The sequence below is a fragment of the Cetorhinus maximus genome, chromosome 26 (assembly GCF_964194155.1).
Source record: "Cetorhinus maximus chromosome 26, sCetMax3.hap1.1, whole genome shotgun sequence".
Taxonomy (NCBI): domain Eukaryota; kingdom Metazoa; phylum Chordata; class Chondrichthyes; order Lamniformes; family Cetorhinidae; genus Cetorhinus; species Cetorhinus maximus.
In genome coordinates, this window is record NC_135904.1 from 11,525,768 (window position 1) to 11,547,840 (window position 22,073).

Genomic DNA, 22,073 nt, shown 5'->3' on the forward strand with positions numbered 1-22,073 from the left:
TCTCTCCTTTAAAACACCAGCTGTATAGTATCACAAACAGCCCGAGGTGCAACATCATTAACCGCGACTCAATAAATTACGCCCAAATCAACATGCGGGTGATCAAAAGAAACCTGCGTCCCACATTCACATGCAAACTTCCAACCACTGATTTAAACTACAATTGTCAAAACACTCGCTACCTTCAGGAAGAGATACCTACAAAGGGCACGGAGGCACAGGAAAACCAACGCTTCATGCTGATGAAGGATGCTGCTGGTGCTCGGGGAGATTTATGGTCGCAAAGTGCTGCTTGCTATAAATCTTCAACTCTGCAATTTGCACAGTGGAGACCAGGGCCAGAAAGCACAAGTAGCTGCTTCTGCAGGTCCGGCACTGTCCTACAACTTCAGAAGAATTGCATGGCCTTAGTCCACAATCCTGCTTGAGCATTTTACTAAATTTTCTTCATCTTCCGCCTCCTCTTGCGACTGCATTACTCCCCAGGAGGATTTTTTGCTGTGGTGTTTTCAGCTCCGTCTCAGAAACCACAGACTGGCACCCAGAGATTAAAACATAACCAGGTAGAATAGCTCCTCCCCTTCTTCCAGCAACCAGGCCAAGTCTTTTGGTGCTATTTTGTTTTATTACAGCTCTTCTCAACATAAACAACTGCAATGCGAGGTCTTCAAGCTCTTTCTGCTGGGCAGTGCATGCCGAAGTGACTTGTGCCAAGCGTAAGTAAAGCTTTTAACTTGACTCTAAAATATCACACCCTGATCACAGTAAACAGGCCATCAGTCAGCCAACTCCTTCATTTTTGACCTCGCAACCTTCTGAGAGATGTCTGCAAGGTATGGCTAATAATAATTCTGTGCATGCATAGCCAGTGAGTAATGGAGTATCAAGCTATCATTAAAGCCAAAGAGGCCTAGAGAAGAACTGTGGTACCATTAAGGCATGTTTTGCAGATTCTACAAATAGTCAGCTCCAGCAGAGAGATGCAAGGTCCAGAAAGCCTTTGGCTGACCTTCGAATAGCATCAAATGACCGATCAACCAGGACACGGTTACTACCAGGATGACTTCTTTCCTAGCACGACACGCAGATTGCATCATCACTTTTACAGGCAGATCAAGATTCTCCACCGCGACGACAAAATTTCTCACGTACCCTTTCCAGCCCCGCAATTCCCTGCCAAAGCATCTCACTTTGTACTGTCCGGAGCGAAAACGTGTCAGCAGCAAGATGCAATAACATTGTCACAAGAGAGCCACAGTCAATCACACAAGGAGAAACATATCGTGCTACTGGCCAGGACATGTATTTTAAACCATGCGCCTTAAATATATTTCCAGCTACAGAAATTGATATTTTCATTTGGAATTTAAGACTATTAAAAACACAGGATACTAGATTACTCAGTTTCATCTGATGAGCCGTCACCAACCTCTGATCAGGAGACAATAGACTGCGTTCCTGAAAATCCTACAAGTGGGAGATCGAATGTTAAATTTAAGGTGCCTTCTTAGACCAGAGAGTAATCTCTCTTAGCAAATTGCCATGTGAGCATAAAGACACACCTTTTAAACAAGAATTCAATACGAACAGCAACTTGCATTTATATAGCACCTTTAACCCAGCAAAACAACCCAAGGAGCTTTATCAAACAAAATTTGCCACTGAGCCACATGGAGAGATATCAGGGCAGCTGGCCAAAAGCTAGGTCAAAGAGGTAGGTTTTAAGGAGGGTCTTGAAGGAGGAGATTAGGGAGGGAACTCCAGGGCTTAGGGTCTAGACAGCTGAACAGAACTTCATTAGAGAGCAGTTGTATTTAATCCCTGCAAATACAATATCTTTTAGCCTTTATCGCAAGTACTGACACACAGGTTGTTTCCCTGGCTGGGGAAATCGAAAACACAGGTGCACAAGTCTCAGGATTAGGGGTCGATCATATGGGGCGGAGACTAGAGGAGATATCTTCACTCAGAGCGTTATGAATCTTTGGAATTGACTACCCCAGAGGGCTGTGAATGCACAATCTTTGAGTATGTTTAAAGCGGAGACAGATTCTTGGTCCCTCAGAGAATCAAGGGACATGGGGAGCTGGTGGGGAAAGTCGAGTTGAGGGTAATTGGGAGTTGAGGCAGAAGATCAGCTATGATCATATTGCATGGCGGAGCAGGCTCGAGGGGCCAAATGGTTTGCTCCTGTTCTTATTTCTTATGCAACAACAAATATTTATAAATTGTCATTTGGTAGTACAGAACTTGAGCATTGCTGGGAGAAAAGAGGAAGGTTTTTTTTTGAAGCTTTTCATCTTGCACGCACCAAGACAACTTGCAGAATACCAAATATAAAGGGAATAACAATTTATACTGTATGAGAAGAGAGTGCTGATTGGTTGGCAAGTAAACTCTGATTGGTAGAGGCGTTGCCATGGAGAATGTACCGGTTGATGGTGACTGACAGTTAATTGCCAAGCATTGTTTGAAATTTAAACCAGGCAGCTTGACTGATGGGTAAGGCATTGCCCTGAGGAATGAACAAGTGAATGGCTGTCACTTATTTTGTGAAGCTGAAACAGGCACAATGTGTGTACATGTTCTGAACAGAGCCCTGTGTATTAATATATGTGGCTTCCAGCACACGTAAATGCTGCACACAGTGAGCCCGCCTGAAAATCTTATATTTATCTTAATATTTATATTTGCACTTTAATGTAATGAAGCACCCCAAAGCACTTCACAGAAGTATTATATAGTGAAGTAAGACATCAAGCCACTTATGAGATATTAGGTTAGACAACCAAAAGCTTGGTCAAAGAGGTAGGCTTTGAATGAGGAAAGCGAGATAGAGAGGCAGAGTAATGAAAGGAGAAAATTCCAAAGCTTGGAGCATTGGCAGCTGAAGGCACAGCCACCAATGGTGGAGGTTTTATTAACTGGAAATGCATAAGAGGTCAGAATTAGAGTGGTGCAGATATCTCAGAGGGTTGTGGGTCTGGAGCATGTTCTTACTTCTCAAGGATGGGAAACCCGACCTGAATGAATCAAGAATGTGTTCAGCTCTCCTTTGGATAAATCCAGGCTTTGGAGGGAGGGTAACAGGGATTTTTAACACAAACCACAAGGAAACCTGAAAGAGATGTCAGGGGCCACACACACTGTACCCAGAATTTACATTTATATAGCGCCTTTCATGACCTCAAGATGTCACAAGGTGCTTTACAGCCAGTGAAACAGCTTGTTTTTTTTTAAGTGTTTACATTGCTCTAATGTAGGTTAAGAGGAGGCTAATCTGCACACTGCAAGCTCCTACAAACTGCAATGGTCAGATAACCTGGTTATTAGGCAGGATGACAGGGGGAACTTACCTGCTCTTCTTCGAAATAGTGCCGAGGGGTCCTTATGCCCATTCAAAAGGCGGCACCTCGGACGGTGCAGAGCTCCCGCAGTACCACGCTGGGAGTGCCACGCTGAATTTTTGTGCTCAAGTCCCTGAAGTGGGACTTGAACCTACAACCTTCTGACTCAATGCATGAGTGCTACCCACTGAGCTGTGTTCAACAAGAATGTCTTAACCTTCGAGCAGCTGAGGCTTCCTTTCAAAGCTATAACCCAGAGTGTTCCAAAGTCAATATCTCCAACTGCTCCTTCAAAAAAGCATTTCAAAACCCTTGTTGTAGAATTTTCGTAAATAAAACACCACCGGTTAAAATGAAAATAGTAAGACATGGTTTTTGCCAAAAACCACAGAGGGTCCAATAGAATTTTATTCTTGTAAGTTTTATTATGAAGCTCCATTATATTTAAATTAACATTCCATCATAAGAGGGGGTCTTTGCTTTGGTTACTTGAGACTTGTTGAAACAGAAACACATCCAGTAAATATTTGCTCACGGTGCATTGTGACAAAACAATCTAACCTTCAAAAGATTGCATGTCTGACCAGGGGTCTGGATTTGGGAAAGACAATACTGACTCTGCAATGTTCTATCTCCTTTCCTAATCACAAAGAACGCAAGAGGACAACTTTCCACTAACGTCATTGTTTTTGCTTCTCCCCAGCAATCTCAAATCCCGCTCTCCTGACAGGAAAACTAATAGATGAGGGTTTTCCTTCACACAAACACAGCTGCAAGCCGCAATGTCAGAGGTACCGTCTTTTGGATGAGACGTCAAACCGAGGCCTGTCTACCCTCTCAGGTGGGCAGGAAAGGCTCCACGCTACTATTTCGAAGAAGGGCAAGGTGGGTAAACCCGGTGTCCTGGTCAATATTTATCTCACCAACATCATGAAAGACAACATGTTATCTGGTCATTTGCTGTTGGTAGGAGCTTGCTGTGTGCAATTTGGCTGCTGCGTTTCCTAAATTACAACAGTGGCTATACTTCATTGGCTGGAAAGCTTTCTGGGACATCCTCAGGTGGTGAAAAGTGCGAAATTGCTGAAAAGAGAGATGTCTTACACTCATCTGAACAAATGCAAGAATATCAAATTTCAATGGATAGCAATTTATACTATAGGAGTAAAGGGTTGGCAAGCCAACTCAGATTGGCCAAGACCAGCCAATCAGCAGCCTCTTCTCCTGTAGTATAAATTTGACACTGTCCTGATGAGCACAAGACAAAAAGTTTCGGCAACAAGCCTCTCTTTACAGCAATATTCAAAAAAAGTGCTATATAAATGCAACTCTGTCGTTGAGGTTGTCCCAGGACTCTCGGTCGTTATTAAATTACTTGAGTTTTGCTCTCACAACTCATGATACCTGGATCATAAAAAGCTTTGCATAGTCTCCAATAGCCATAGAATTCCTCTTTTCCTGTTCGTAAGTCACAAGATCGGAAAGTGTTCCAACAGTCTTAATTACATATCGCCAATCTTAAATATACATCCTTTGGCACAGTAGTAGTAAACAAGGACTTTAACTCCAAAGACCAAACATTTGGCCTCCATTTGATAGGAGATAGTTTCACTCGGTTTGCTTATAAACACACCAATGGGTGACAACACTAGTTAGTCATTATACAAACCATCTGAACCCCTTCAAGCCTTTTCCAGGATTAGATCACAGACATAATTACTCATGGGTACCCTATACGTCTATATAAATAAATTGCATTCAGCTGAGCTACTACTGCAACTTAGAAATAACTAATGCATTACCTCCATTTTTCTATAGTAACTGCCTGAAAGTGATACATCATTACAGTGAAAATAAATGTTATAATTAGCTTATTGGAATTCTGTGGAATTTATGGTGACATCAAGCAAGGCCAAAAAAGGGTATAATAACCAGCCAGGACAACAATAGGTGGGGGTGGACTGGAGAGGGACCCAAGCTACATGGTCAAGTAATCCTGGGAGAAACTGAAGACATCATGTCATCCAAACCCACAACCCTCTGAGACATCATGTCACAGAACCAAAGATGTTAAATGGCTGCATTTGATGACGACAACTACAGAGAGGGCACTTCTCGTCCTTGCACAGTTGTAGTACCTATATTAATGATACAGCTGATGCAGTATGTTGTATGTGGTATATTAAGCCAAGACTAAACCCCAAAAATAGTCTTCCCCCATCACATATACTATGTTTAATCCTCATTAATCTATATTCCACTATACCACAACATATTATGCTTAATACTCATTAATATACTTTCCACTATATCGTTACATTATATTCTTAATCCCCAGAAACCTATAATCAACAATATCCATTTCATATTATTTTCCTCAGTTTGCTGTCATAAAATTACTTATGCAAGCTGGCAAGATACCCGTATCCCACTATTAAATCCTTAATAATTGATCAAATCTAGCATCTGATTGCTGCTCGAGGTACATACAATAAAACAGAGGTAAACCTGAATTCCCCCCGACACTAAAGTATATTCAATCGATGAGGAAACTCGTACATGCGCAGGCGGATATAACGTTAGGCGAGAGCTTGTGCGCAAAGACACTTCAGCGTTAGGAGGCACGGTGCATAAATATACCTGCAAACTTACTGGAAAACGTGGCAATTAAATATCACGTTCAGGAATCATTACATTTGGATGGATACATTAGATTGGTTCAGTTGGGAATAAAAACAGGGAATAAATGCAGCCATAAAGACTACATTTCTAAATTACTCCATTGGCCGTAAAGCACTTTGGAGCATCCTGTGGTTGTGAAAGGCGCCGTAGAAATGTAAGTCTTTCTTTTCACTTGTTCTTCCCCAAAGTTTTGTGGCTCCCTGTTCAACAGAGACTGGACTCAACTTTGGCAAAAAAAAACAATGGTGACAGCAGCAGCGATGCACATGCTGCAGAAGAAATCAACACAAAAATACCCCGGAGAGTTAGTAGGTGAAGGAACATAGAGAGGAGATGGATAATTATTCTAAGGCTTGATAGAAACAACGCAGTCAACTCAGTTCAACCTAATGGCGCTAAAATATAACACACATTCCATACTATTACCCTATAGGGTGTGATGTTAAAAATCACAGAACTCCACAGCATTTTGTTCAAACAATGCTATTCATTTGGAGAAATTTGCCATCCATCCATTGCCAATCTCAAATCTTTTTTTTAAAATTCATTTTTACAGGATGTGGGAATCGCTGGTCAGGCCAGTATTTATTGCCCATCCCTTATTGCCCTTGAGAAGATGTCATAAACCAAAAAGGACAAAACATACACAAGTAAAAAGTGTTGCAAGAACATAACACAAGAGGTTCTAAAGCTTAATTCTCACTAATTGTTTTAAGCACTTTTTTTTTTTAAAAAGTTACTGTCTTTAGAAGGAGGTCTGGTGGTGCAGTGACAGCGTCCCTACCTCCAGACCAGAAGCTCCGGGCTCAAGTCCCCACTTCACGGCTTGATGGCCATGGAAGGTGCGTGCATAATGTAGCCAAACAGGTTGATTTTCAGCCGCTAACTCTTTGTAATATGCCTGATGGCAGGCAGTAAAGAGCGGGAGTGTTTCCTGTCAGCCATACTGCAGAAGGCAACAGCAAACCGCTGGAGCACTTGGTCAAGCATAACCATGGGCCAATCCAATGGAAGTCCATGGTGGTCAATGCCCTATTAGGGAGGGGGGAGGGCTGCCTTCACCACTATTTCGTCTCAAAGGAAGGAAGGTACAAGTCCATTTGCGACAGTTTAAATTAGTCAAACTTGCAAGTGCCGTGTTGCCTTTAGAAACACAAACCTTTCAAGAGTTGTTCTCATGTTGTTCCATAATAACAGGCTTCCACGCCCAAACTATAGCTAGCCATATGTCACCCCTCCTGCCCCAATCTCCACCCAGCAAAATAACATCTCATTACTGAACTAGCTGGTTGTGGCCATAAACCTCAGACGATGCATTATTCATCATGCACCATTTGCATTCTACACCAGTTATGATTCCACAGTGGGAATTTCCCAATGGGGAGTAGGGCTCACAGTGAGAGGTCAGATCAGAAAATTCCAAGCCCCACAGAGCATAGAGCAACATTCTAAAGTGCTTCAAAAACAACAGTTTGGACAAATTAGATGGTTTATTATTAAAAAGATACTTATACTGTTTGAACGGGTTTTAAAGCTAGTCAAAGTCCTTATAACAATCATTGAATTTTGTAGCTCACAAGGAAGCCACTTGGTCCATCATGTCTATGCCAGCTCTCAAAGGACAAACCACTGAGCCCAACACCCTGACCATTATACGTACCACACTTCCCTTTTAAAATGCATTATGGATTCTACTTCCACCAGTGTTTAGGAACACAAGGAGGCCATTCAGCCCTTCAAGTCTAGTCCACCGATTAATTAGATCATGGTTGACCTCAACTCATATTTTTTTGATATTCATATCCAACAAAAATCTATCGATCTTATATCTTTAAGGCATCTTTGGGGAGACAATTCCAAAAATTTCCATTTGTTCCCCCACTAAATGGCCAGGCTCTCATAAGATTATGTTCCCTTATTTTTGATTTCTAGCAGAGAATTCAGGATCTCAATAACCCTCTGCATAATGAAAAAAATCTTTAACCCTCGTTAACCTTTTTTCTTTTGGAGACAACATTAAATGATGTCTAGTTACCAACTCACTACTTTCTGAAGAATCATCAACCAAAAACATTAGCACTTTCTCTCCACAGATGCTGCCTGACCTGCTGAATATCTCCAGCATTTTCTGGCTTTTTGTTCCAGATTTCCAGCATCCACGGTATTTTACTTTCGCTGTCATTATTCTTCCCCAGTTACTTTTCTCGAAACCTCCCAATTTTGAACACTTCAATTAGATCTTTTGATAACCTTTCTGCTTTAATCAAAGGACGCCCAGTTAGAGTCAAATGGTTAAATTCGTGTTCTACCATCTGAAAACTGCAACTTAATCTTCAGTGCACAAAAGGCAGAACTACTCACTGTGAACAGGAGAAACCAAGTGCATCAAAAAAGTGAAGCAGCCATTTGGTCTACTCTGGGTTCGAGCCTCATTGCAAAGACTTGGGCACAGAATCTAGGTCGACATTCCCAGCACAGCACTGAAGGAGTACTGCGCTGTCGAGGGTGCAACCTTTTGAATGAGACATTAAGCCGAGACCCTACCTTCCCCTTCAAGTGGATGCAAAAGATCCCATGGTACTACCCAAAGAGCCACGGAGTTCCCTCAGTGCCCTTTAAAAGTAATAATCTGATTATTCAATAATCACTGCACCATTTTTGGAGAACACTAATAGTATACAGAATACCTCTGCATTTTTTTTTTTGCATTCATTAGTTAATTTATAACTAAAGGAACTGATCACCCAGCAGCTCACCGTCTCCTCAAGGGCAATTCAGTATCGGTGACAAATATTAACACCAGGGGGGCCAAGAGGAACTTGTTTGACGCAGTGATATTGAGAGAGCTCACATATTTTGGACACGTGGTGTGAACAGGAGGAGTGTGTTTGGGGAAGAAAAGAGGCAATTCAAGGTAAAACACCTGGAAAACTTGCACAAGACCAACCCAATTTGGCATGAACAGATAATATCAGAATGTGGACTGGCCGCTCCATGGGACTGACAGTGAGGGCTGTGGAGATTAAAAATCAGCGGAGAAAGATTGTTCATAGTGTGGCCAAACCAAGGAACGAGGGTGGACAAAAGGCAAGACAAGAAGCTGGCCTTGCCAGCAATGCTCACATCCCGTGAAAGAATAAAAAAAGGCATTGCATGACTGCTTGTGTGATCTTGCTGTGTACAGATTGGCTACCATGTTTCTTACATCAGACTATGCTTCAAAAGTACTTCTTTAGCTGTAAAAAGCATTGGGGAGGCCTGATGTTATGTAAGGCACTATAAAAATGCAAGTTCTATTCTTATTTTTATGTATTATTCAGCTTTTCAGAGCTCAATGAAGAAAATGAACCACTGCTGATTTTCACAAATACTTTGTATTAAATCACTTTGAATGTTATAAAAAACGCACACATTATTGGTCAACTCTTCACTCAGTCACAATATGAGGCGACAAAGTAATGCAAATATAACACACACTTTTGTTTGCCAAATCACTGGAGCTCAAACCCTTAAGAGAACAGAATGCAATTGGAGTAAGGTGCTTGGTTCCAGCCACCCTAGGAAACAGCAGCCAATTTGCACACAGCAAGATCTCACAAAAAGCAATGCTATATAATGACCAGATCATCTGTTTTTGTGATGTTGGATGAGGGATAAATATTGGCCGGGAAACTCCCTTGCTCTTCTTTGAACTAGTGCCACTAGGTCCTTTACGTCCTGAAAGGACAGACGGAGCCTCCGTTTATCAACTCATCTGAAAGGTGTCACTTCTGACAGTGCAGCACTCCCTCAGTACTGATACTGGGGGGAGTGGGCTAAACTATGCGCTCAAGTCCCTGGTGTGGAGCTTGAACCCACAATCTTCTGATTCAGAGCTGAGTGCGCTAATCACTGAGCCGCAACTGACACAAAGACAGCCAGTGTACCAGATGATGGACTGAAGTGCTTCCTTCATCCAAACTTCACTGGCAATGCCCAAATACAGTTTCCCAAAAAAAAACTTAAGCAAATGTACACGGAAGATTCAAAAGCTAGCTCAAGAAAAATCTTAAATTAGATTTTACCACATATTTAAATTATGCCACATGGAACGCATCCAGCTTCAAAGACTGAGCAAAGGTTCATGTCTACTAGCAGCAGAGTAAGTATAGCTGACAGTATTCATTACAAACATGATTATGTCTTTAACACAAGCTTTGGGTACGTGCAATCACTTTCATGGTCTTTGTTTGAAACTTAATCATTAATATTTCACAGCTTAAGCTTCCCTTTGACTGGGATGGACAAAATGTAACTGAACAGCATTTCAATTTTAACTCTTTTATGACAGAATACATGAGCCAAGGTGCACTTTTACATTTGCTGTCCCCTTCCCAGTAGTACATTCTTGTTCAGAAACCCCTGCCCCATAAAGCATTGCCAACCCTCCAGGATTGCCCTGGAGTCTCCAGAATTAAAGATCAATCTCCAGGAAAGAACAAAAACTGCAGTAACACAGTTCCTTTACAGTACAGGAGGTGGTCATTCGGCCCATCAAATCTGCACTGGCTCTCTGAAGGAGCAATCCACCTCGTCCCAATCCCCTGCCTTATCCCTGTAACCTTGCACATTCTCTCTTTTCAGGGAGCAGTCCAATTCCCTTCTGAATACCTCGACCGAACCTGCCTCCACCACCCTTTCAGGAAGTTTGTTCCAGAAACCAACCACCCTCTGGGTGAAAAAATATTTCCTCACATCACATTTACTCCTCTTGCCAATTGTTTTGAATCTGTGTCCTCTAGTTCTTGATGCTACCTTGATTGGGAACAGCTTCTCACTATTTACCCTGTCCATACAGGGTCTTGAATACCTCTATCAAGTCTCCTCTCAGCTTTCTTTTCTCCAAGGTAAACAGTCCCAACCTCTCCAATCTATCTTCATAGCTACAGTTCTTCATCTCTGGACAAAACCAGGGAGAAGGATATTTGAGTTCTAAAAAGGAAGGATATTTTAGTTAATTTCTAAGACGAGAGACGGAAAAGAAATGTTTAGACGGGGCAGAAGTGTGAGGACATCTGGTGCAACCTTTGGAAATACATCTAACTAAAGTTGGTAACCTTTATCCATCGTGCAAAACATCTGGCACGCTAATGCAGGATCTTAACCAAGATGTAATCTATGTTTTACTTCAACAGCAATTGAGGGTTTAAGAAATTAAAGGGATTACACAATGAAGAGAAAACGATGCAGACACTCAGCAGGTCAGGCATCATCCTTACAGAGAGAAGCAGAATTAACATTACAAATTAATAACCTATTGCCAGAACTGGAAAAAGTTAGAGTTGTCATCATCATCTTGTATTCATACAGTGAATTTAATGTAACAGAACATCCCAAGCTGCTTCACAGGAGCAATACAAGACAAAATTTAACCTCAAGCCACGAGGAGATATAATAAGCAGATGACAAAAGCTTGGTCAATGAGGTAAGTTTAATGGGCGCCCTAAAGGAGGAAAGCAAAATAAAAGGTGTGGGGAAGATTACGGAATGAATTCCAGAGCTTAGAGCCCAGACAGCTGAAGGAATGGCCGCCAATGGTGGAGTGATTAAGATCAGGAATGCTCAAGAGGCCAGAATTGGAGACGTGTAGAGGTCTGAAAGTTGTGGGACTGGAGGTGATTATAGAGATGAGTGTTGGTGAGGCCATACAGGGTTTCGGAAACAAGGATGAGAATTTTTTCCAAAAGGAGGCTTCACTTAACCAGGAGCCAGTATAGATCAACAAGCACAGGGGTGATGAGTAAATGGCATTTGGTACAAGTCAGGGCATGGGCAGAGATTTGGATGACCACCAGTTTACATAGAGTAGAATGGGGGAGACCAGCCAGGAGTATGTTAGAATTATCAAGTCTAGAGGTAACAAAGGCAAGAATGAGGGTTTCAGCAGCAAAAGAGCTGAATTTGGTAGACATGGAGTCAGAAAAGCACACCTAACCAATTGTGATAGACAGATAGACAGACACTTCCTAAGTAGGCATGTTTTATGAAAACTTCACTGGATTAGCACAGGGAAATGAACAACTGCACCACAGAAGGGACTCAGTATTGAATTGTTGTGTATTACAGTCCCCACGACTTACATCATCCCCTCTTATCACAGGCCTATATCAGGCAAAATGGCTCAAACCACTTGTCATTACTGAAGGAGTCAACTCGCAAAGGTATGGGTCATAACATTTAAAATTGTTCAGGTAGTTCAACGTGTACTTACTGTGGACTGACCAAATTAAAAGGCTAACTCCTATCTTGGAGCAATTTCAATTAGTTGTTTCTACCTCGTTAAAGCGCAAATACCTTTGTGATGAGCAGCAGCTAACAATTACCTGAGGCCATTGCTAAGTGAGTTTTCCCCGTTCTAAATAAATACTTATTTTGGATTTTAGTTCTAGATTCAGTTTTTTTTTAAGTTCTACTGTCCACTGCACACAGACACCGCCATAAACATTGGGACCAGATATGCAACATTTGGACAGCAGTACAGCTTCAAATGTAAATGCAGTGAATCAGAGAGCATCAGGAATCATAAAAATCTGTTCGGCAATTAACTAAATCACAAGCTGGTGTCCACAACTCGACTAACCTCAACACAATTGTTTATCATTTCCAGTTCAACTGTCAACAATAGCACAGAGAAAGAGAGTAAGTAGATGTTTTAAGGTATCAGCCTTGAGTCAATGGGTAGCACTCCGAGTCAGAAACTCATGGGTTCAAGCACCAAACCAGGATGACACTTCAGTGAGTGCATGAGAGAGTGCTGCACTGTCAGAGGTGTCATCTTTCAGGTGAGACGTTAAACTGAGGCCCTATCGGCCCCCTTGGGCAGAGTGTAAAATATCCCATAGCATTCTTCAACAAAAAGTAGGGGAGTTCTCCCCAGTGTGCTGGCCAACATTTATCCCTCAACGAACCTGTGGTAATCTGAGGTGTAATACACCTTTAAGAGGCTGAGCAGATTGACCATGTGACTGTAAGACCCAATAGCTGTGTGGTGCGAGATACCATGTTAATGTTAGTCTAGAGTAGGGTCTGGCTGGAGAAGAACCCGTGTTAGTGCTCTGTTGCTTGTGTAAATAAATAGTATGTGCTTTATTTCATATTGGTCTCTGCATCTGCAGTATATTGTAATTGACTTACCTGCCAACAGGTAAACGTGCATCCGATTTGCAAGCAAAGCGACCCCATAGTTAAAACATAACAACTGGCGATGAGGCAAAACATGATCAGTCAACGACACCAAGGGAAGCCGCGAAAATTCAGCTGTACAGAAGCAGCTGTGCCTGCAGGCCGACTGGAAGTACAATCCTCACCGTAGTCGTCGAAGCCATTGCCCACCAATGTGCCACAATTTGGCCGCACTGAACCGTTTGATCAGACCACCCATGACCGGTCACATTATATTGAACACCTCGCATTTTCCTTTTTGGCCAATGACATATCGGGGAGGAGAAGAGGTGAGCAATCCTGTTGTCCACATGAGGCTGTCCACCGTACGGCCTAATTCGTAGTCTATCAGCACCCTAGAGCTTTGATGAGTTGGTGAATCAAGTGAAAGGCCATTTCCAACTGAAGCCCTCGGTAACAATGCAGCATTTTAAATTCAATTCAAGGTGTCACGCCTCTGGAAAGATAGTCGCTTAGTAATATAGCGACCTTAAAACAACTGACAGAACACAGAGTTCGGGACATCGATTAAGAACATGTTAAGAGACCAATTCGTGTGCGGGATTAACAAAGATGCCATTCAAAAAAGGGTTGCTGTCTGAGACAAGTTTGGATTTCAGCAAAGCTCTGGAGCTGGCAATCGCAATGGAGAGCGCGGCCAGGGACTCAGAAGAAGTTAAGGGAGCACAAAACGGCGCCGTTCTTCACGTCGGGAGGGAGGCACCGGCAAGAGATGGCCCGGAAAGGCAGGGCTCCGCGGAAAGGTGCCATTAACAGGCCAGCAAAGAGCAATGGCTTAACAAATAAAAACCACATTCATAAACAGCAGAATGGGAACCAGACAGCCCACAAACAAACGACAATTTAAAAGAACCGAGTCCTTCTACTGCCATCGCAATGGGCACATTATGCGATATTGTAAAGAAAGATTGAGGCCAAATGTTCAAACAAAAAGGCAGAAGTCATGAAATTTATGTAACGAAGGACCCAGGGGAAACAGGGTCAGGTATTTACTCCCTACACAATTTAAAAATGTGTAAAACAGAGCCAATCTACGTGATAGTAGAAGTCAACAGGAAACCCCTTCGTATGGAGGTGGATACAGGCGCATCCACGACAGTCATAGGGGAACACACGTTTAAGTAAGAGGCCACTCACTAAAGCTGGAAAAACTCAGATGCCAGACTGAAGACATATACTGGCGAAGACACACGAGTGAAAGGTATATTCAAGGTTCCAGTACAATCTGGAGGCCAGTCTACTAACATACCGCCTACAGTGATAGCAGGGGAGGGTCCAACTCCACTTGGTTGGAACTGGCTTAAGGAAATAAAATTGGAGTGGACTGAGATTTTCCAACTCAGAATGAAAGATCTACAAAAATTATTACAGAAATATGCTCGGTGTTCAGGGAAGAGCTCGGGAAGATTCAGGGACTGCAAACTAAAATCCACGTGGATCCCGGAGCAACCCCCAGATATTTGAAGGCGAGGCCAGTCCCCTATACATTACGAGAAAAGGTGGATATCGAATTAGACAGGCTGGAGAGGTTGGAATCTTACAACCTGTTCAATTTTCCAAATGGGCAGCACCCATAGTTCCAGTTCTAAAGCCTGACCAGAGTGTGCAAATATGCAGGGGCGACAAGTTGACCGTTAACAAAGTAGCCAGGCTTGATAGACACCCTATACCAAAAATTGATGAATTGTGCTCCAAGCTGGCAAGGGGAACCGCATCAACGAAACTCGACATGAGCCACACTTACCAGCAAGTCAAGCTAGAAAAGACCTCTCAGGATTTTGTGACTAGCACCACACATAGGGGGTTATACCAGTATACCAGGTTACCCTTCGGAGTCTCATTGGCTTGTGCCATTTTTCAACGGACTATGTAAAATTTGCTCCAAGGTCTACCCCATGTAGCGGTTTACCTCGATGGTGTCCTAGTCACAGGACTGACTGATGAGCAGCACCTGGCTAACTTGGAAGAGGTATTGAAGCGTTTCTCAAGCCAGAGTACGCTTGAAAAGGGAAAAAATGTATCTTCCTAGCAAAAGAAGTGATTTACCTGGGTCACAGGGTCGACTTGCAGGGCCTTCACCCAGTAGAAGACAAGGTGAGAGTTATTTGTGAGGCACCAGCCCCGAAAAATGCCACAGAACTCAAGTCCTTCTTGGGAATGGTTAACTACTACAGTCGTTTTCTCCCAAATTTGTTGACAATACTGGCTCCATTATACGGGTTACTCAAGAAAAACCACAGGTGGACTTGGCAAGCCCCACAACAACAGGCTTTTACGGTAGTAAAGCAGTTACTACATTCTTCAGCCCTGTTGGTACACTTCAACCCAAAGAAACTGATCCTAACGTGATGCATCCCCTTACTGAGTAGGGGCAGTACTTTCCCACCAGATAACAGGTGGCTCCGAATGGCCCATTGGCTACGTTTCAAGAACACTCAGTGAGGCAGAATGAAGATACTCACAAATAGAGGAAGAAGGCACGTCCATTGTATTTGGCGTTAAGAAATTCCATCCATGGTTGCCACTTCACCATAGTATCTGACCATAAGCCACTACTAGGCTTGTTTGGGGGAGATAAGGCAATACCGCCAATTGCCTCGGCACGCTTCCACAGGTGGGCACTGATCCTAGCTGCTTACAAATGTACTTTTATCCACTGGCCGGGAATCCAGCTTGTCAATGCCAAGGCGCTGAGCCGATTACCCCTGAAGGACAGCAATGCGAATGTCCCCATCCCTCAAGAACGTTTTGTTATTAAATTTTCTGGATTCATTATCAGTGAATGCCAAACAGATCAGAGAATGGACCAACCGTGATCCAGTTTTGTCTCACGTTGGGACGTGAACAAGTCTTGCAGGGATAGTCTAATGAGCCAAAGTTGGACGAAATGAAGCCCTATTTTAACAGGAGATGCGAGCTCATCTGCCAGGATGGCATCTTACTGTGTGGAGCAAGGGTCATTGTACCTCCCAGAGGGAGACAACTATTATTGATAGAATTGCATAGCGCTCACCCCAGCATTTCCAGAATGAAAATGTTGGCGCGCAGCCACTTATGGTGGCCAAGGGTGGACACTGAAATCAAAAATACGGTCAAGATCAGCATGCAGTGCCAACAGGTGCAGAAATTTCCCCCTTCTGCTCCACTGCATCCTTGGGAATAGCCAGGAAGGCCATGGGTCCACTGCCATGTTGACTACATGGGACCTTTTTTGGGCACAATGTTCTTCTTACTTATCGACTCCTATTCCAAACAGATGGATGCATACAAGGTGAGATCACCCACATCTGCCTCCGCCATAGTCAGATTGTGTCAGAGTTTCGCGATACACAATTTACCAGGGATAATAGTGTCTGATAATGGAACGGCATTCACAAGCAGGGAGTTCCAAAGATTTACAACTCTCAACAGCGTAACACATGTCAAGACCTCACCATACCACCCTGCATCCAATAGGTTGGCCAAGAGGGCAGACCAGACCTTCAAAGGCCAGAATGAAGAAAGAGAGGGGTACTCTAGAGCAACGAAGTTATCATGCTTCCTGCTCAGCTACAGAACCACACCACATACAACCTCCAGTATTGCCCCGGCAGAGTTATTAATGAAGAGATGTCTCAGGACACGATTAAGCCAAATTTAGGGGGGAGGGTAGAGAGAAGTCAGGAGACCCAGAAAAATGAACATGATTACCATAGTCGTGAAAGAAACTTCACTGTAGGGAAGCTGTTTTCACCAAGAACTTTGGAGATGGGCCCAAATGGCTACCAGGTGAAGTCAGTGCAGTGATAGGACCCCTGTCCTACCATATATCGGTTGAAGGTTGGATAATCAAGAAACATGTAGATCACATCAGGAAACTGGAAACAGATCTACAAGAAAAGGTGCGCCAAGCCATTCCCATTGGGGTCTACCCCACAGGTAGAAGGAACTCCTCTTGCTTTGGAAGCACTTGCAGAACCCGTTGAGCCCGAGACAGTTGAAGGAGGTAAATTTGCAGGTTTCTACTGGGGAGGCTAGTGGCCAGATATCTCCTGAGAGGGAGGACTCAAATAAACCATCCGAAGTCATAGAACCACGACGGTCGACATGATTGAAAAAGCCGACTGAGAGGCTGAATTTGTAAATATTTCATTTTTGTAAATAGTTAATTTATTGTAAGTTGTACTTTCAAGTAAAGGGAGAGGGATGTGGTAATCTGAGGTGTAATACACCTTTAACAGGCGTGAGCAGATTGACCACATGACTAAGACCCAATAGCTGTGCAGCACGGGCTACAAGGTTAATGTCAGCCTAGAGTAGGGTCTGGCTGGTGAAGCACACATCATGTTAAGTGTAGTTTAGTGTAAATAAATAGTGTGCGCTTCATTTCATATTGGTCTCTGCATCTGGGATACATTGCAATCGACTGGCCCACCGACAGATGAGCGTGCAATCGGTTCACGAACAAAGCGACCCATAGTTAAAATATAATAGAACCACAAACAGATTATCCAGTCATTTATCTCTCTGCTGTTTGTGGGGCCTTGCTGTGTACAAATTGGCAGTCAGATTTCCCTGCAACAGAGAGTTCAAAAGTAATTGATTGCTGTGAAGCACTCTGGGGTTGTGAAAGTTGCTGCACGTTCTTTCTTTAACCCTGCTCTTAAAAGCTACTGTGCAACTGGAGACCTATTTCACAAGGCAACCTTAAACTTAAAACTGCTGAGCTAAAAGTCAAATAGGCAGCTGACAATACCAAATAATGCTCAGTGCTACTTTCAGTCGGGGCTTTACATGAACAAATTTTTGCTATTAAATAGTTAAACTATTTTCTAATTTCTCTCAATCTTTTTACTGCAGCAAAAAAAAAAATCAATCAGTAAATTAGAAACATTTACTTACATAGAACTTATGACTCAGATTTAAATTTGGCTGCAAAACAAGCCAGGGAAAAAAATATTAATTTAACAAGTTAACAGTAAATGTTGACAACTTTGGAAGAAAAAGGAACATCAAGATTTTGGTTAGGATCATTCACCAAAACAAATGCGAGCACTGAAGAAGAGTTTTTTTTTAAAATTTATTTCGTTCACAGGATGTGGGCTTCACTGGCTAGGCCAGCATTTATTGCCCACCCCCAACTGCCCTCAGGAAGGTGGTGGTGAGCTGCCATCTTGAATCGCTGCAGTCCCATGTGGTGTAGGTACACCCACAGTGCTCTTGGGAGGGAGTTCCAGGATTTTGACGCAGCGACAGTGAAGGAACGGCGGTATATTTCCAAGTCAGGATGGTGAGTGACTTGGAGGGGAACTTGCAGGTGCTGGTGTTCCCATGCATCTGTTGCCCTTGCCCTTCTAGATGGTAGAGGTCACGGATTTGGGACGTGCTGTCTAAGGAGCCTTGGCAAGTTTCTGCAGTGCACCTTGTAGATGGTACACACTGCTGCTACTGTGCACTGGTGGTGGAGGGAGTGAATGTTTGTGGAAGGGGTGCCAGTCAAGAGGGCTGCTCTGTCCTGGATGGTGTTGAGCTTCTTGAGTGTTGTTGGAGCTGCACTCACCCAGGCAAGTGGGGAGTATTTCATCACACAGGTTTTGGAGTTACTCGCTGCAAGATTCCCAGCCTCTGACCCACTCTTTTAACCGCAGTATTTATATGGCTAGTCCAGTTCACTTTCTGGTCAATGGTAACCCCCCCCAGGATGCTGATAGTGGGGGAATTCAACAATGGTAATGCCATTGAATGCCAAGGGGAAGTGGTTAGATTCTCTCTTGTTGGAGATGGTCATTGCCTGGCACTTATATGGTGCAAATGTTACTTGCCGCTTGTCAGCCCAAGGCTGGATATTGTCTAGGTCTTGCTGCATTTGGGCATGGGCTGCTTTAGTATCTGAGGAGTCGCAAATGGTGAATATTGTGAAACCAGGAAACATCCCCACTTCTGACTTTATGATGGAAGGAAGGTCATCAATGAAGCAGCTGAAGATGGTTGGGCCTAGGACACTACCCTGAGGAACGCCTGCAGTGATGTCCTGGAGCTGAGATGATTGACCTCCAACAACCACAACCATCTTCCTTTGTGCTAGGTATGACTCCAACCAGTGGAGAGTTTTCCCCCTGATTCCCATCGACTCCAGTTTTGCTAGGGCTCCTTGATGCTACACGTTGTCAAATGCTGCCTTGATGTCAAGGCCAGTCACTCTCACCTCGGGAGTTCAGCTCTTTTGTCCATGTTTGAGCCAAGGCTGTAATTAGGACAGAAGCTGAGTGACCCTGGCAGAACGCAAATTGAGCGTCAAGGAGCAGGTTATTACTAAGCAAGTGCCGCTTGATAGCACTATTGATGACCGCTTCCATCACTTTACTGATGACAGAGTAGGCTGATGGGGCTACTGATGGGGTAATTGGCCAGGTTGGAATTTGTCCTGCTCTTTGTGTACAGGTCATACCTGGGCAATTTTCCACATAGCTGGGTAGATGCCAGTGTTGTAGCTGTACTGGAACAGCTTGGCTAGGGGCGTGGCAAGTTCTGGAGCTTCAGTACTATTGCCGGAATTATGTCTGGGCCCATAGCCTTTGCAGTTTCCAGTGCCTTCAGCTGTTTCTTGACATCAGGTGGAGTGAATCGAATTGGCTGAAGACTGGCATCTGTGATGCTGGGGACCTCTGGAGGAGGCAGAGATGGATCATCCACTTGGCACTTCAGGCCGAAGACTGTTGCAAATGCTTCAGCCTTATCTTTTGCACTGATGTGCTGGGCCCCTCCATCACTGAGGATGGGGATATTTGTGGAGCCTCCTTCTCCCGTGAACTGTTCAATTGTCCACCACCATTCGCAACTGGGTGTGGCAGGACTGCAGAGCTTAGTTCTGATCCGTTGGTTGTGGAATCGCTTAGCTCTATCACTTGATGCTTATGTTGTTTGGCACACAAGTAGTTCTATGTTGTAGCTTCACCAGATTGACACCTCATTTTTAGGTATGCCTGGTGCTGCTCCTGGCATGTCCTCCTGCACTCTTCATTGAACCAAGGTTGATTCGCCAGCTTGGTGGTAATGGTAGAGTGGGGGATATGCCAGGCCATGAGGTTACAGGTTGTGGTTGAGTACAATTCTGCTGCTGCTGATGGCCCACAGCGCCTCATGGCTGCCCAGTCTTGAGTTGCTAGATCTGTTCGCAATTTACCCCTTTTAGCACGGTGGTAGTGCCACACAACACAATGGTGGGCATCCTCAATGTGAAGATGGGACTTTGTCTCCACAAGAACTGTGGCCACTCCTACTGATACTGTCCTTGTTACCAGCCCATGATATGCTCTTGGAGCCACAATATTTATATGGCTAGTCCAGTTCAGTTTCTGGTCAATGTTAACCCCCAGGATGTCGATAGTGTCTAGCGGAATTATTAAAACTGCCTTTCTCTCCGAACAGCTTTCATTTCTATAGCACCTTTAGCATAGTCAATCCAAGTCAATTCGCAGGAGCAGTTATCAGACAAAATTTAACAAGCCACTTGAGGAGATATTATGACAAGTGACCAAAAGCTTGGTTTTAAGGACCGTCTTAAAGGAGGAGAGATAGGTACAGCAGCTTAGAAGGGGGGATATGGTGCTTAGACAGCTGAAAGCACAGCTGCCAATGGTGGACAGATGAAAATTAGGGATGAGCTAGAGGCCGAAATAGGAGGAACGCAGAGATGTAGAGCAAAGGTAAGAAAATGGATCAGCCTTTATTAGCGGAATGATGAAACGGGCTTGAGGGACTGAATGGCTCAGTCATACCAACTGTTCAGTTCCAGCCTTTTCTCTCCCATTTCAGATATCTTAGCATTTGTACCTTTTCCTTTCATGTCAACTGTTAACAAAAGTGGTTTCAATGTCAGCAGGTATCAAATGATTGAATTTTTCTGTCCTATTCACTGGACAGAAGTATTTGCTGATCTGATATTCATTCAAGTGGAACTGATCCACTTAAGACTTCTAGCATTGTTCAGTCAATATACTCTTACTAATCTAGATCCAGAGTATTTTACAGATCTATGTCTAGATTGTTTTTTAAAAAGACAAGTCATGCTGGACACGTTAAGTAAACATCATGAGACCAGCTGACTGCTATAAAAGACATTAACAAGATTTTTTTTTCAATGCAGTAGTACCATAAAAAATGATCCATGGCATTCTGGAGCGTACTATCACTCCAAACTAACACAAATCTCAACTATTTGCTAACAGGCACTCCCAGCAGTGTTTAAAAAAAAAATCTCATCAGCAAAATTCATTTCAGCCACCTCATCTCCCTGTGCCATTTAACACCCAAAATGGGAGGAGGAAACAAACACAAGGGCAGTCACGCAGAGAAGCAGCTCCACAATGAGATATTTCACATCTGCAACTTAACACATGCAACACCATTTAAACTCTGCAATGCACTGTCAATATACATCACAGATCCAGCAGGAAAGTGAATGCACACTAGTTGGGCATTGATTAAACGTGTTATTTTGGCTTTCTTCTTCATTTTTTTAAGATGTCTATTTACACCAACCTCTCTCGCTCCTATTTTAAAAGTACTTTTTACAATCTAACATCATTCTTCGATATGTGGTGAGTGGTAAGGCAGTGAAGACTTATTCGGTAATTCAGATTTTGGCCTGCTAAAATCAGAAGTGCAACTTAAGACTTGGCTCACATCCAGAATAGCTTACGAATGTTATGGCGAGCTATTTTACACCCAAGAACCCATTACACTTCGGCAGTATAGGATTTCAGAAAGGCACTGTGAGAATAGCAACTCCAATGAATGACAAAACCTGGCAGAACTTTTTAAAATCCAAAAAGAAGTGAAATA

At 43.3% G+C, this 22,073-nt stretch overlaps 1 protein-coding gene across 5 annotated transcripts in view; it reads right to left on the minus strand.

Moving 5' to 3' along the window:
- The window catches only part of uacaa (uveal autoantigen with coiled-coil domains and ankyrin repeats a), a 159,107-nt gene that overhangs the window by 96,314 nt on the left and 40,720 nt on the right, over window positions 1-22,073 (minus strand). The window contains exon 1 of one of the 5 annotated variants that reach the window (XM_078530100.1): window positions 203-325. The exons of the other annotated variants lie outside the window; for them this stretch is intronic. Coding sequence (XP_078386226.1) covers window positions 203-238 — 36 coding nt within the window. The 5' untranslated portion in view covers window positions 239-325. Of the gene's footprint in view, window positions 1-202; window positions 326-22,073 lie in introns of those variants that run through there. 5 annotated transcript variants of the gene reach the window in all.